The sequence below is a fragment of the Rhagoletis pomonella genome, unplaced genomic scaffold (genome assembly GCF_013731165.1).
Source record: "Rhagoletis pomonella isolate Grant_MI unplaced genomic scaffold, Rhpom_1.0 Rhpom_scaffold_00011, whole genome shotgun sequence".
Classification (NCBI taxonomy): Eukaryota; Metazoa; Arthropoda; class Insecta; order Diptera; family Tephritidae; genus Rhagoletis; species Rhagoletis pomonella.
The window spans coordinates 16,836,620-16,851,432 of record NW_023458565.1 but is presented as its reverse complement, the minus strand read 5'-3'; the positions used below and the strand labels follow the sequence as shown (position 1 = coordinate 16,851,432).

General features: G+C 36.3%; 1 protein-coding gene across 1 annotated transcript in view; it reads right to left on the bottom strand.

Moving 5' to 3' along the window:
* LOC118747190 (fringe glycosyltransferase-like) overlaps positions 1-5,273 on the bottom strand; it is a 60,725-nt gene extending 55,452 nt beyond the window's left edge. Inside the window, exons 1-2 of the mRNA XM_036481179.1 lie at positions 5,084-5,273; positions 1,418-1,559 (exon numbers count right to left, since the gene is read on the bottom strand). Of these exons, the coding sequence (XP_036337072.1) occupies positions 1,418-1,559; positions 5,084-5,273 (332 nt within the window). The remainder of the gene's footprint in view (positions 1-1,417; positions 1,560-5,083) is intronic.
* Between the last annotated feature and the right edge of the window lie 9,540 nt (positions 5,274-14,813).

The window sequence follows — 14,813 nt, the reverse complement described above, 5'->3', positions numbered from 1 at the left end:
TGGTTTAGGGGTCTTTTTCTGGGTTTATTAGTTTATCCCTGAAGACGACATACTCCTACTCTACAGAGACCAGTAAATGACGACTCAGGTTGAACTTAGCTTCAAAAAAGTTATAGTCTGTACTAATACTACGGCAAAATGAGTCTGTATTGGTGTGCGCAATTATGTAATAAGGCATTATATGTAGCATAATTACCTTATAAAATAAAGATTACATAATTCTTAATAATCAGGCATTACATGAAGTATAATTACCTTTTTATAAGGCCTATAGCCCCTAGCGTATTGCATATATGTGTATGTTTGTAATGTCTCCGATATGGTATTGCTCATACCTCATTAGTGTTAAAGTCTTCTCTTCTTGTCTGCAGCTAATTGATAACCCGGTTATCTACATTGTATGTATGTATTCGTCATTGCCACTCTGAAGTTGAGTAGATGCATATTTCCTTTTCAATAACCGTTAGATTGTATCTACGTGTTTTCACATACTTTATAGATAAAAATGTGGTTTTAATTGCTCGATTATAACTTTAAATGCAGCGACTTATGAGTAATGTCGAGTGATTTCATATTGGTTCCCATCAAATAGTTCTCACAGCTATAACATCACCCATTCCTAAGTAAGCTGGCTAGTCTACTCCGCATGCGGACAAGCACTGTTGCCTACATATGTACGTACATATGTGTGTACATAGGTTTGTAACTAACAGTATCTGTATCTATTTCGCGGTATTTAACAGCATTTCTTCCGTTTTATCTCACAACTCAAGCGAACGCCTCGTTGTGGACAAATGGATAAAATAAAAGATGTTGCTGATGGCGACAATTTCACACAGAAAAGCAACAATATACATAAATACATATGTATAGGTACTTAGTGTCTATGTGAGTTTCTATGAATGTATGCACCCATAAAACGGATGCATTATACAAGAATAATATATATGTACATCTGGATACCTAAATGGCTGTCGACTAAAGTGTATATATATATATACATATATGTCTACATAAATATCTACCCGTGTGCGATTGTTGACAAATAAAGCTATCACAGCAATGATGACAATAAAAACATTAAGCAACAATAACAACAAGAATGCTTGCCTACACATACATACAAACTTACATGCATACAAATGTTGCACTCTTCAACGGTAATTGATGCAACAACAGCAACAACCTTAACAGCCACCGCGCATCAATAATAAATAGTTGAATTAAATAAGTGGCAGTAAGGTCGTCGGCGGTAGTTCGCCTGTCGTTTGCTTCCATCGCCAAGCACACAATGTCGCGGACACAGATGCGCAAACACATAGACCAAGTTGGTGTCGCCGACACACACCACCACCACTTGTGGTATTCTTCAATGTTCGGCGAATCTCCCACAGCATCAATGCCACCACATGATTACAAAATTAGTTTGCTATATTTCAAGCCATGTGGCTGCTGCTGCCGCTGCTGCTGCGCTTCTGTTGCTGCCACCGCTGATGCAGCGGGTGTTGGAGCATTCAATGGTGCTGCTAATGTTGACAACAATGATGTTTGAAGATTGTCTGTTGGTTAAACAAATGAGAAACTGAGGCGGCATCCGAAATGGCAGCTGCCAGTAAATGCGACTAGGCAGGCGGGGGGTGAGCCGCTCGAGTCAGTAAGTCAGGCTGGGAATTTTGAACAATAGTTGATGTATGTACATCTAATGATGTTATTGTTGTTGGCACAACATCCGTTCTGCCGCGTAATATGTGCTCCACATTCTACAGAAGCGCCATTTTGACTTTGAATGTCTGCTTGTGTGCGCCGGCATGTAACGAGGGTGCACACACTACTAAGCTGGCGCGCGGTTTTGCATCAATTTCAAACAATACCACTTGTGCCCAAATACAGAGGCACAGAAAAACACCAACAGACATTTATTTGTAGCTCACTGCATGCACGCCTTCATCACTCGTCTATATGCATGTATGTAGATTAAGGTTCTCCAAAAAAATAAAAATAAAAAATAAAATATTAAGCTCTCACCACTAGGGATTTTTCTAAATGGGAAAAAAGAATATGTTTTGTTAAAAAAAGAAGATATTTAGAATACTTGAAAATCAATATTTCTCTTTAGTAGGCTTCCAATTATAATAACAAATTATTTATTTAGCCATTTTTTAATATTAAGTATTTGTTACAGGTCCATAAAAATTCTAAAAAACGCGATGAGGGAACCCATAAAAAATCGTTAGTATTAAAAAATGGTGAAATAAACAATAGGGTATTTTTATCAGTAGGCTCCTGAAGAGAAGCCAAGTTTTTAGATAAAAAAATTTTGATTTTCAATAATTTTATACCATTTCTACGAAAAAGCGTTCTTCCCCCATATAAAATACAAGGAAAACTACCTGGTCTTCGAGGCAGCTCTAAAGATAATTTTTTCCTAAACAAAGAAAATAAGGGGTATACTTTTTCCATTTAGAAAAATGTTAGAAAGTGAGAGCTTATCATTTTAAACATTTGTTTTCTTACCACCCTAATGTAGATACATACTTGTGATTGGCATAAAGAGCAACATTGGAAGGTATTAAATCAGCATATAAGAATACATATGTATGTATGTACGAGGGATGTTTCCAGAGTTCTGGGAATTGTGCTATAATTAAATTACACAGAACGTGTAGGCAATGTTATCGACGTGAGACAAGTCTTGACATGTTTATGCAATTATCTATATAGTTCAATATTGTTCAGCCTGATTTAGGTGTTCGACTGATATAGACGCATTTTCATAGCACTGTTTTTGTAACCATGGAAGACGCAGCAAAAGAAGGTGTGAAAACATCAGAAATTTTTCAGCGGACCTCGCGACAGGCACTTGTCAAAGAATGGCCTAGAAGGTTGCATAAGCGTCCGTTATTGCAAACAGGACAATGCAAGACCACACACCGCAACAAAAACGAAGGGTGTTTTGAACGATTTACGATGCGATTTGCTACCGTATCCAACTTATTCCCCCCGGATTTGAAAACAAAACGATTACGGGGTGTTAGATGGGAAGGTTTAACTGACGTAAAACGTGCCATAAATAGGTGGATTGAGGAGACACCGAACAAGTTCTTTGAGGACGGTTAAAAAAAATACTTTATCGTTGGGAAAAATGTATTCAGTTAAATGGAGAAAATTATAAAAATTATAGCTAAATTCCCAGAACTTTGGAAACATCCCTCGTACATACACATATGTATATCTATGTAAGCAAAGTGTGTGATTATAGACTCTGTATGCACCGATGTAAAAACAAAAGTATCACTTGCATTTGTGTCATCTGTGTGAAATTGTTTGATTCTCATTGAGATCTTTTTTTTTCAATTGCAAGCTAAGTTTAGCTAGAAATGAATTCTGTTGTACATATCGATGGTCCTGTGCAGTAACGACACAACTCAAATTTTCATGTTAATTAAGTTATATAACGGATTAGGGTGTTAAATAATTATATTTTTCGGTTGATGATCGACATATCGCCGCCTGCAAACCATACTATGCTAAGCTTGACTAAGTCTAAGTTGACTAAGCATGGTTAGTGATGTTCCGATACCAGTACTTAGAAGTATATACTCGAATACCTCTACCAAGTACCGAGTATTTTTTGTACTTCGATACGCGTGAAAAAGTACTTCATGGGTATCGAGTACAAAGTGCAAGTATTTACTTGTTGGCTAAATTTGGGAACATCAACTGAAAATAGATCTGTGTTGTAGTTTTTGAAAAAAAAAAAAACGATTCAAGATGTGAACCACTCGATTGCGCTAGAGTTAAAACTAACGAAAGTGGAGAACGAAAATCGTATCGAATTAGAGGACGATGTGGAGCCAGCCTATGATTTGCGGAAGCGTCGTCTATAGATCGTTTTGAAACCGTAGAATCAAACACAAGTAAACAATGAGCTTTCTCAATACTTAACATCTCCTATGTCAGCAATTCCAAGTAACCCCATTTCAAAATAGAAGGATATGAAAAGGGATTTTCAGCTCTTCATAAGCTTTTCTGCACTGTATGTCGTTATATTGTAAATGGGCATTGAATTAAAATTTCTTGTGTGAGTACAATTAGAATCGAGTATTTCCTAGCGATACTTTGAGTATTCTCTTCGATAATTTTAATGAGTATAGGCATCGAGTACATGGTATCGGACGAACACTAAACATGGTATGGTTGGAGGTATCGATAGGTGTACTTTCTACTAATCCGACAGGGGGCGCAATTGTTTCGTTTGTCTGAAAATCCAAGTTGGCAACCTTGAACGAATCTCTGTAGGCGATTTTAGTGTTTATCGTGAATATTGGCATAAGTCAAAAGCTTTGATCAGTTAGTGATGTTTTTATACGAAATAAAGACAGTTTTGTAATACTAGTTCAGTAATATCAGTGAACACATTTTCGTTTAATTACTTAAATAAAATAACTTTTTCAATTTAATCCTTACTACATCTTTTTTAAGCAGAATTACCTCCAATCATCCATAATAATTATGTCCCAAAACATATTATTGCTAAACTAGCCCGTTGTGCTTCACTGCACCTTAAATTGTTTTTGTGTGATTTCTCCCTGTTACGCTCACGAATTCGTCATAAGGAGACAACAACTAATATTTTTTTCGTAAACATTTTTAAATGCACAGCTGTACATGAGTTGCTCTCTACATATTTCTAAACAGCTGTCGCTCGATGAGGCCCTCAGCGAGTGCCGGACTCCCTTTTTATGTACCCTGAAATTATAAGTATATTTATCCCAGCATACATTTGTCCCGGCTGTTTTCGAAAGTTTAAGAAACTCCTTCTCCTCTCCCCCATGTTTTCTGTTTCTAAGTTTTGCGCACTGCCAAACGACCTGAAGGGTATTTGTCTTCCCAGGACTTCAGCCTTTTATCGATGGCCCTGGCAATCTATCCTATCTGGAATGCCTTAGCAAGGACTAGCTTATATCGAGCAACTATCCTAACTTTGTTTTAACTCAGACGCGCTTATTTTTTGTGTCGTATATTAAGTTATTGAGTTTAGCCTGAGTTGCACATTTACCGCTGCGGCTGCTCTGTCACTGACTGTGTCTGTCGACTGTGGTGATCGCTTGGCAGTCGAAGGTTTCTAGGCCAAGGCAATTCTTGACCTCCCTGCCGGTAGGGTATAAGATCTGTTGCTGCTCGGACTCCTTTTCCTCTTCCTCAGGCGCAGATACATCCCATGACATGAGCTCAGAAGTTTCCACTCCACTCCATCGGCCATCGGCGTTCATGTCTCCTGATGTACGCTGGCATCACCTCCACTCTACACTGAACCTTCCTAATATTTTTTTGGCTTTTTGGTTTTAGGGAATCCACCGTACGTACATCGCTGCCTCTTAAACTCACTTTTGGCTTTAGATTTCTGCTTTCAAATAAAGTTGAAATATAGATTTATGTTCATATCTGCTATTTCTCTCGCCCGGGCGAGTTTCTATGTGACTCTACGTGGCATTTAATACCGGACCTTATGGTTCAGTGATTCTCACGGTAACCTTGTACTGCGATATAGTTTTTCTTCCATTTATTCCGAGGCGGCCCGGTGCCGTACGGTTCGACTCAGTTTCCGTCTAGCTTAGCGGAGGGTCAAAGATAATTAATCATAAAAGCGGTACTGCTCTGCGCTGCTTTTTTTTACCAATGACCAAGAACTACCGAAGCCTCTTAATCCGGAGCGCTTTGCGACACCGTGCTTATTGGCATGTTTGCAGCTAGCGGATTCATTTGTAAGCGCTTTCAGCTACTGGGTTTTTAAATAAAAACTACTAAAATAAAAAAAAATTGGTTAAAACAGTTAATCCTCTTGCACTTCACGGCTGTGTTCTAAAAACTATTAAGTCCGTAAATAAAGCACAACAAAGTTTGTGAATAATGTTAAAATGCCACAGCTAATGAATAAGGCCATAACTCAGTTTTTACCCAAACCATTTCGCTTGTTTTTTGGTTCGTTTGTTTTGTCTTAAATAACTCATGCGCTGAGCGGATTAAATGGACATTCCAATTTAAAAATTTTGCCTCCAAAAGGTGTGGCTGAGTAATTTTTCAATTTTTTTTTTTCTTACACTTTTATCAATTTATTCATATCCAACGGCAGTTCTTAGTATATTTTTTTTTTTCATTTAAATGTTTTTTGTTTTGCGGTTAAAACAAAGTCGAATTAAAATACACAAATATGTACATACATATGTATGAATGTACATATATATGAAATCCATAAAAAATAAATCTCATACACTCGCTTACCTACGCGACACCCTATTACGCTTTAATTTGTATTTCTCCAATTCGTTTTCGGATTTGAAATGGAACAAAAAATAAATAAATTCAAATCAATGAATGATTGTCCCAAACAGTGGGATCCCAATCAGCAAACACGTTTGTATGTATGTATAAGTAGAGCCCAAAAAAAATTTAGAAAAATATACATCACATTTGTATCTGAATACGGTTACCTCCTGTGCCATTCTAGACTCATCATTAGATACACAGCGCATTTGAATGTTTTAATTTTTTTACACAGTGCTTGTTTTTTGTTTGCCCTCTTTAAAGATTACTTATTTGCTTTCTTCGGCTTCGCCCAAATTGTTTATTGCTGTCTTTTTGATGTTTTGTGGTCTGCGCCCATTTATGTTGTATTTATGTATGTATGCATGAAAGCATATTTGTATATTTGGACACTGTGGACAATTTGGTGTTAATCTTCACTGTTGAGGCACATTGCTGGTGATTATGCTGATGATGATTGATTGTTATTTGAACATGGAAGCGCGTAAATAAATGAACACAAAACATATACATATGTATATGCTGGAAAATTTGTGAGGGCGGGCATCTTTAACAAATTTGGTATCTCCTCGCTTGTTCTTCTCATTCTTTTTTCTCTTCCTAGCGTTCAGCATGGTATTTGATGGTTTGTTAAAGGTCGTCGTGGTAAGCTTTGTGTCAATAGTGAGAAGCGTCATTAAAAAACAACAAATTATTGTACATACTTAAATTTAATGAAGTCTACATGAAGTGAATAATTTTACATTAAGTTCTTTTTTATACATAGAGCTCTAAACACTTACATAAGTGTGCAACGAGTGAGGCTTTGCGGTGGCGTGTTGAAGTGCGCTGCATTGTGCCTAGGTGTTCAGCAAAGATATAAATCATTAATCAATTATGGCAAACAAAGAATAATTTTCAATTTTGTAATATAAAATGATAAACGGATGTGTGTGTGTTTGTATTGTAGTAAGTGCTGTTACTTACAAATATAATTTCAGCGTTCTTAACATATTCACATTGCTTGATATGGAATTTTTGAGTAGGAGTATTAATACCGGTACGTAGTAGAGTTTAAAATCAAACTAGAAGTGCCTGTTACTTTCGAAATTCGACCGTTTCTGTACCTTCTTTTAAATTGTCCCGAAGATTTTGCCACTCTTTCACTGAAAGAAAAATTATGTATTATTTTTCCCCGAGGTTATGAACCAAAAAAACTCTCCTTAAGGAAACGGAAACGAATAATAACAAGTAAGAAAGTCTAAGTTCGGGCGGAGCCGAACATTAAATACCCGGCGCAATTATTAAATATATGTTTTCCACCTTTCCGAAAGCTACCGCTACACGATAAGACGGGGTGTATAAATTTTAAGTAAATCAGCGTCCTTAAATTTCGAAATATTGCAGTTTCAAGCATTTCTGAAATATACCGTTATATGAGAAGCGGACGTTATTTTAGCCCGATTTCTATAATTTTCAACGCTTTGCTTTTATCTGGCAAGCACAATAACCATACCGAGTTTGGTTCAAACTGCTAGAACGGTTAGCGAGATACATATATGTGATCATAAGTGGGCGGTGCCACGCCCATTTTCCAAAATTGTATCATAAGCGTATTTCTTGGTAAAAAATTGTTGCAACCATCAATTTTGAATAAATTAGCTTTAATATTTACTGATTTATCGAGGATTTCGTATTTTTCTAAATTACCGTTATATGGGATGTGGGCGTGGTTATTGTCCGATTTTAAAAATTTTCGGCCATTTGGTATGTTGTAGCAGGACCAACAACTGTGCCAAGTTTGGAAGAAATTGGTGCAGCGGTTACCAAGATATACACATGTAACCATAAGTGGGGGTGGCTACGCCCATTTGCCAAAATTTTTTAATATTTTTATTTTTCGTCTAAAACTCATTGTAAATATCAATTTTTAGTGAATTATCTTCAGTAGTTACTAAAATATCGCACTTTTCGTATTTCTGAAAATTACCGTTATATGGGATGTAGGCGTGGTTATTGTCCGATTTCGCCCATTTTCAATACCATCCGTCCTATGCCCAAAAGAAGTCCACGTACCAAGTTTCGTTAAGATATCTCAATTTTTACTCGAGTTATCGTGTGCACAGACGGACGGACGGACGGACGGACGGACGGACAGACAGTCACCGCTTAATCGATTTCTCTTTTCATTCTGATCATTTATGTATACATTTGTCTATATCTATCTCGATTCGTTTTGCCTGTTACAAACAACCGTTATGTGAACAAAGTTATAATACCCTTGTGCACAAGTGCGCTCGGGTATAAAAATTAAAGTACGAACGAAAACAAAATGCGAAAGCGTAAAAAGCGTAAACGTTCATATTCGTTTTATCCCCGTCTTCATATTCGTCATCGGATCGTCTTCGTATTCATCATCGTCTTTGTTTTAATGCTATTTTGGTATTCGTCTTCGTCTTCGTACTCGCATTCATCTTCGTATTCGCCATTCGTCGTTCGTCTTCGTATATAGCATATAACCTCTTCTTAGGCGCTTAAGAAGGTTTTCTGTGAACTGGCGCACAAAGTCAGGACTAGGTAAACCAACCATTAGGACCGACGATGTACAGACATTCAATCAACGGCATTCACAAAGAAACTTCTAAAGCCTTTACTAACTCTCGCCTCGGGAATATTGTGATCGGAGCTTGATGGTGACACCCCTTGCAGACGAAGAGCTTTAGCTGCTTCGTGAAACCGACGTTACTGTGGCATAATTACAGGCTGGATATTGGTGCAGGTTAAACTCCTACTTATCCGGACGTTCCGATGACGTTCTCAATGTATATTTGGTATGTGAAGATTACCAGAACTGCACTAATCATTTTTTCACGTAACCCTTAAACCTCAACTCACCACTCAACCAATACCATACCTCTCCTCCTTTGATCTGACCCCGTCTGACTATCAGGGCTAAGTAGACGCTACAATTATGAAAACCACATTGTGGCCGTTTAGATAACCAGCGATAAACCCAATGTCAACTCTTTTTAAAATAAGTATGTTTCTCCTGCCGAATTGCTAACTAAATATGCTTGCAAGGCTAAGCACCACTGTGGCTTCCCCTTATTTACAGCATTTTGAGTTTACGCAGAAAGAAGCCAAAAGTCTTGGAGAAGAGCAAATTAGATCACAAAATGTTTCCTCTATCGGAAACGGTTGGCATTCTGTTGGATGTTGAAAACGATATCGGCTAATTGCCCTTCAAAGATTACGAACACAATTGAAAGTTTCATCCATCTTAGACTCTCTAGTACTTCATGTATGGGATCAAGATACGGGAATTCTTTCCCTACATATCTTGATGTTCATCAAAGTCATAATGGGCCATTGTTGATATGGAATTGGAATGGCTAAGGCTTGACATCACCTCAAGCCTTTACTGTAGCGCTCTAGGGAAGACGTTAAGGTGGATTCATCTCAGTATTTGCTTCTTGGTTGTGCGAATTACATATACGTCCAGTTAAATAACTTTGGTCTCACTTATTTTTTACTACTAATGAGGTTTTGCCTACCCAGCTTCGAACTTACTCTCTCTCCTTTTTCGATTCCTACTTATATTCTCTCTATTCCTTAAATGCTATCACAAATATCCATTTATTTTTGTTTAGACATTAGTCCAAATGAGCCTATATAATATGGTGCAGCTAGTTCAACTTACCTAACCTAAAACTAACCAATTTATTTATTAATTTTTCTAAATTTGTATGTACTGACTTAACATTATTTGCAATTTAAGAGGCTAATGTTCAGTGCTGAGAGCTGCAACTAAGTCGTTATAGTTAATTATCGAACTTTCTGTCCACGTCTCCCTAACAAAAAGCCTTATAGCCTCACTGGTCAGTTATTTGGCTGATTGAAGAAAAAACTGACAATGCCTCAGAATGCCGCTGGCTAGGAAAGCTTTAGCATTCGCTAAAATTGTTGTGCAACTAGCAATAATGTGGCAGTGCAGCAATTAGTTCATTCGATGTGAAAGGCAGTAACGACAATAATAAAGCTCTAAAAGATAAAAAAAGCTAAAAAAAAAAATCATAAAAAATTTTGCAAAAAGCTGCTAGTCGAAGAGTGATAAAAAGTTGCATTCGAAGCACCGTGTTACACTTTGACATATGTACATTTGTTTGTATATATTTGCTAAGCTCTTGGCTGTGTTGGCGTTTTTCTGCTGTGGTGTTGCAGTTAATGATGTCGCTCCAATTGCTGTCGCTTGATTTCCTGTTTGCAATTTTCCGTTTGCTTCCCAACATTTATTTATTTATTCTTTTTGTTATTGTTGCCACACAATGTTGCACTGGCTTTCGGCTGATTAAACGCATTAAGCTGGGCGTTAAATTGTTTAATACTTCTCTGTATATGTATTTATAAGAATACACATTTACACGTAAGCGTATGTGTGTAAGTGTAGTTTTTATGTACGAATATGTAGATAAATGAAATGTGTTTGTGTCTGCTGCCTGTTGCTGCATTTAAATTAGCTGCATACTTTTTTCTACTCTTAAAAGTTTCATAATAATTCAAATTAATTGCCTTTTCATATAGACATTTAAATATTCGCAATTATATTGCACACAAAAACACAAACATTCTCCAATAAGTGGTCAATAATTAAGAATTGGTTAAGAGCCAATCAGTTGTGTTGAAATTGTTAAACAATAATTTACATACACGCATTACATACATACTTACATACAGGCATAGGCATATGTTGGTTAAAAAATGTATGTAAAATAAGCCACAAAAGTATCAACTGCTGTTGCTGTTTCATTAAAAAATAATGAATGTTAATGTTATTTAATTGCTATGAATATTAATTTGATGTATTATGCAATGATGGCATTTTTACTTACATATTTTATGAGAAAATTACTTTATGAGAAAAAAAAGCGACACATTTACTAAGAAAGCTTGCACTAAATGTGTATTTTTAAAAATTTAAATTTATTAAATGTTAGATTGAACTCATGCTTAGATAGCAACTTTGTGGTAGCCATTGGCCTGTTAAATAAAGAAATCTCTACCTCCTATCATTCCAACATCTCTAATCCCAACTCTACACCTGATGCTTACTAATTGTATAAAATTGACTAGCAAATACGCGCCGTGCTTAGCTGCGCCTTAAAAGTATTTTTGTGTTCTTCAAATGTCTATCAATTCAATATTTGTCGCAAAAAATTTGTAATTATTTTACATCTATATATTCCATAAAAAGCTGAAATATGGCAACATTTAATTGATCTTATCAATTAAATTAAATTAAAATTTTCAAATAGGTGGCAACCTTCCACAAAAACATTTTCATCTGTAAGCCTGCTTAAACTCATTTCTTTTGATAGCCATATTACAATATTTACATTACCTTATCAATTTATCTGATTTTCAAACAGGAGGCAACTCTCATATACATGTAATCTTCTATATTTTAAGTTAGACTTCTAGCAATAGATCGGTGAAAACTGCATTCAGTTATATGTATTAGTTTTGGAGTGATGCGCGTACAAATATACAAAAAATCTAAAAATTACTGATTTGACTTCTGTTGCTCTAATAAAGACCCCTATAATAATTTCTCTTTAATATCTATAATGTACAAACACCGACCTGTCACAATTTTGTTATACATATGTATAAATTGTTTGTGAAGTGTTGATAACGACTTGGCTCAAATAATATTGAACCCATTATAAAGTCTTTTTTTTCTAAAACTTATGAATTAGAATTCACTGGCGGACTTATTTTTTACATTATTGGAAGATAACATGCTTTCTTTGGGTTATAGTTTTAGAAAAATACAAATGTGTAAAGCAAAAGCACATAACAACTTGAAAACTCTGTACGTCAGTGCCTCACAAGTTCTATGGCCCATTGAATTTTGGCATGTTAATATGCAAATTTAAAGGCGATAGAAAATTGCATTGCTTTTTAGTTATTATTATTATTTTTTTTTGCTGAAGGTGTTAAGAGATTGTGGGGCATACTTTATATAGACTGTGTCAGCCAATAAAAAACTATTAAAAATCAACGCAAATTTGTAGCAACTTGGAATTTGCACTTTAACCTACTTAAATTTAATGTTCTATAAAACTGCGTACCTTAAATTTTTCTAAAATTTCAAAATGAAGCGTTTCAAATTTTTGGGTGCATTGTTAAAGTTTGTTGTATTTTTTATAAAATTTTCAGATCGTCGTCATATGGGATATTCACAATGGTGTTGTAAGTGTCGTATTGTTGTATGTCGTAAACTTTAAACGCCTAAAAAATATATTAGGGGGGTTCGCAAAGTACCATCAAAGTCATACTATGAATTTTAAAAAATAGTTGGTTGTCGTTTCAAGTTCTCTAAACATTTGTTTAAGCTTTTAAAGTTTACGACATACAACAATAGGACACTTACGACACCGTTGTGAATCTTTCAACTAATAGAAGCGACTTTACATTCACAACTCTTAAAGCATAGACAGATGGCAACATTGATCCGGATTAACGCCTCAATTTATCTGTTCAAAATTGTGCCTTGACAGACGGCAGTAGTGCGGATTTACGAGTCGCTAGGTCGTAGGTTCAAATCCCACGGCCAGTAGAATATTCATTTAATTTTTTTTATTCATTCAATTATAATTTCTATATTTTTTAAAGTTGTTTTTAATTAGTTGTTTTTGACTTTTTAGTAAAATTAAGCTGTAAAAATTTAATATAGCTAATAATAAAAAAAATAAAAAAATAAAATAAACGAAAATAAAACAAAGTAAAATTAAATATATAAATCAAATAAAATAAAAAAATTAAGGTAACAATAAAAATAAAATTTTTGTTGGCGATCGCTTCAACCGAGGATCGAACCTGGGACCTGCTTGTGGTACCCAGCCCTCATTCCTCGGCTTCCGCGGACGAAGTAGTTGGCTGCTTTGTTTGCGTATTTGTTAGCTCAGAGAGCGTAGAACACAAGAAAATAGCAAAATTATTTAACGTGGACATTCACCTTGTCGTCGGTAATGCAGTCACCGTACTAATTCAAATAAGTTCTTATTCAATTTTAATTGGATTGGGTAATACAGTTACCATGCTAATTCAGATAGGAAGAATTAGCATGGTAACTGCATTACCGATGAAAAGGTATATGTCCATGCTAACGAGATGATCCGGATCAACTCTGCCGTCTGTTTAAGCTTGTACTCTCAGAGTGTGAATGCTTATTGCATAACCAGTTCTTTCAATGGAAGATCGATGAGCATCAAGCCTAATTAGGCTGATATATATGTATGTACGTCCTCTTCACTGAAGAGAAAAGCTAAGCAACTCAAATAATCCGGGTCGGGATCTTCTGTTAGCTTTACTTCCAGGAAACCACCAGCTGCATCAACCCTTCAATTTTTTTCTATGGGTCAAGGCTCGCCTAGGAAAATCCACACTCCCAGCTTAATATACGCCAGATATTTTTCGCCCGGTTCGGCCTTTTGGCGATATTCATTGACTGGGTTCAGCTGCGGAGCTTCAATACGTGGGATACGTCGATAGTTTTAGCGGATGTTCTCTAATATCAACAGATAACGAGACGCATGTGCCTACAGTAAGGGAACTCAGCATCAGTTGCTGCCAGAATCTTCTCCCGGGCATGCCTGAAAACATCTATCCTAAATGTGGGACAAGATACAGGACTATGTACAACAGCCACTGAACTCAACGCTGCATAGTCCAGCAATAAACGATATCCACATAGAGACCATCGGAACCTTTACAGACCCTGGCTCCATGAATGCCGTCATTCGAGTTCAACCAATACCAATTGCAAAGAAAGATTGAAGTACTATTGGTTAATCCTCAACCGCACTCTCAGGTTGAAAATTTTTAAATGTTCTGTTGCTGCTAAATTTAGACACTTAACACAATAAATGTTTACTAAGAAGCCTCTTATTTCATGCAAGCTTATAAAAGCTTAATTCTTTTAGTACCTTTTTTTTCCGCTTCTTCCTTACTACATGCATACATACATACATACTTCTCCTCGTCAATTGCATTAAGCATTGTGTCGAGCGCAGCATATCGCATTCCACTTAAGTTTTCTCAACTATTTAATGCAACCGAATACATTGAACTTCACCCACTTAAAAAAGATGAGAGTGCGAGATACATCATCATTATCCGATTGCGCGATTGTCAAGAGCTGATAACGCCATAGCCGCGACTGATGAGGTCTGAAATATCAACATACATGCAGTCAACTGCCGACAACTCAGCTAGTCTGCCAGTCGGCTGAGCTGTTTGTCTGTCGATCTGTCTGTCGATCTGTCTGTCAAATGACAATGCAAACAATCGGTTCAGTGGCCTAATTGAAGTATTAGCCGCGTACGTTTGTGCCTGTTGACTGGTTTGTGGTCAAAGTATTTTGTTTTTTTTTTGCTGTGCAGTTGTTTTGCAGGCTTTTGTCAAATCGAGACGAAACGAATGGCTGCCAAAATTGCACGCCGCTGCTG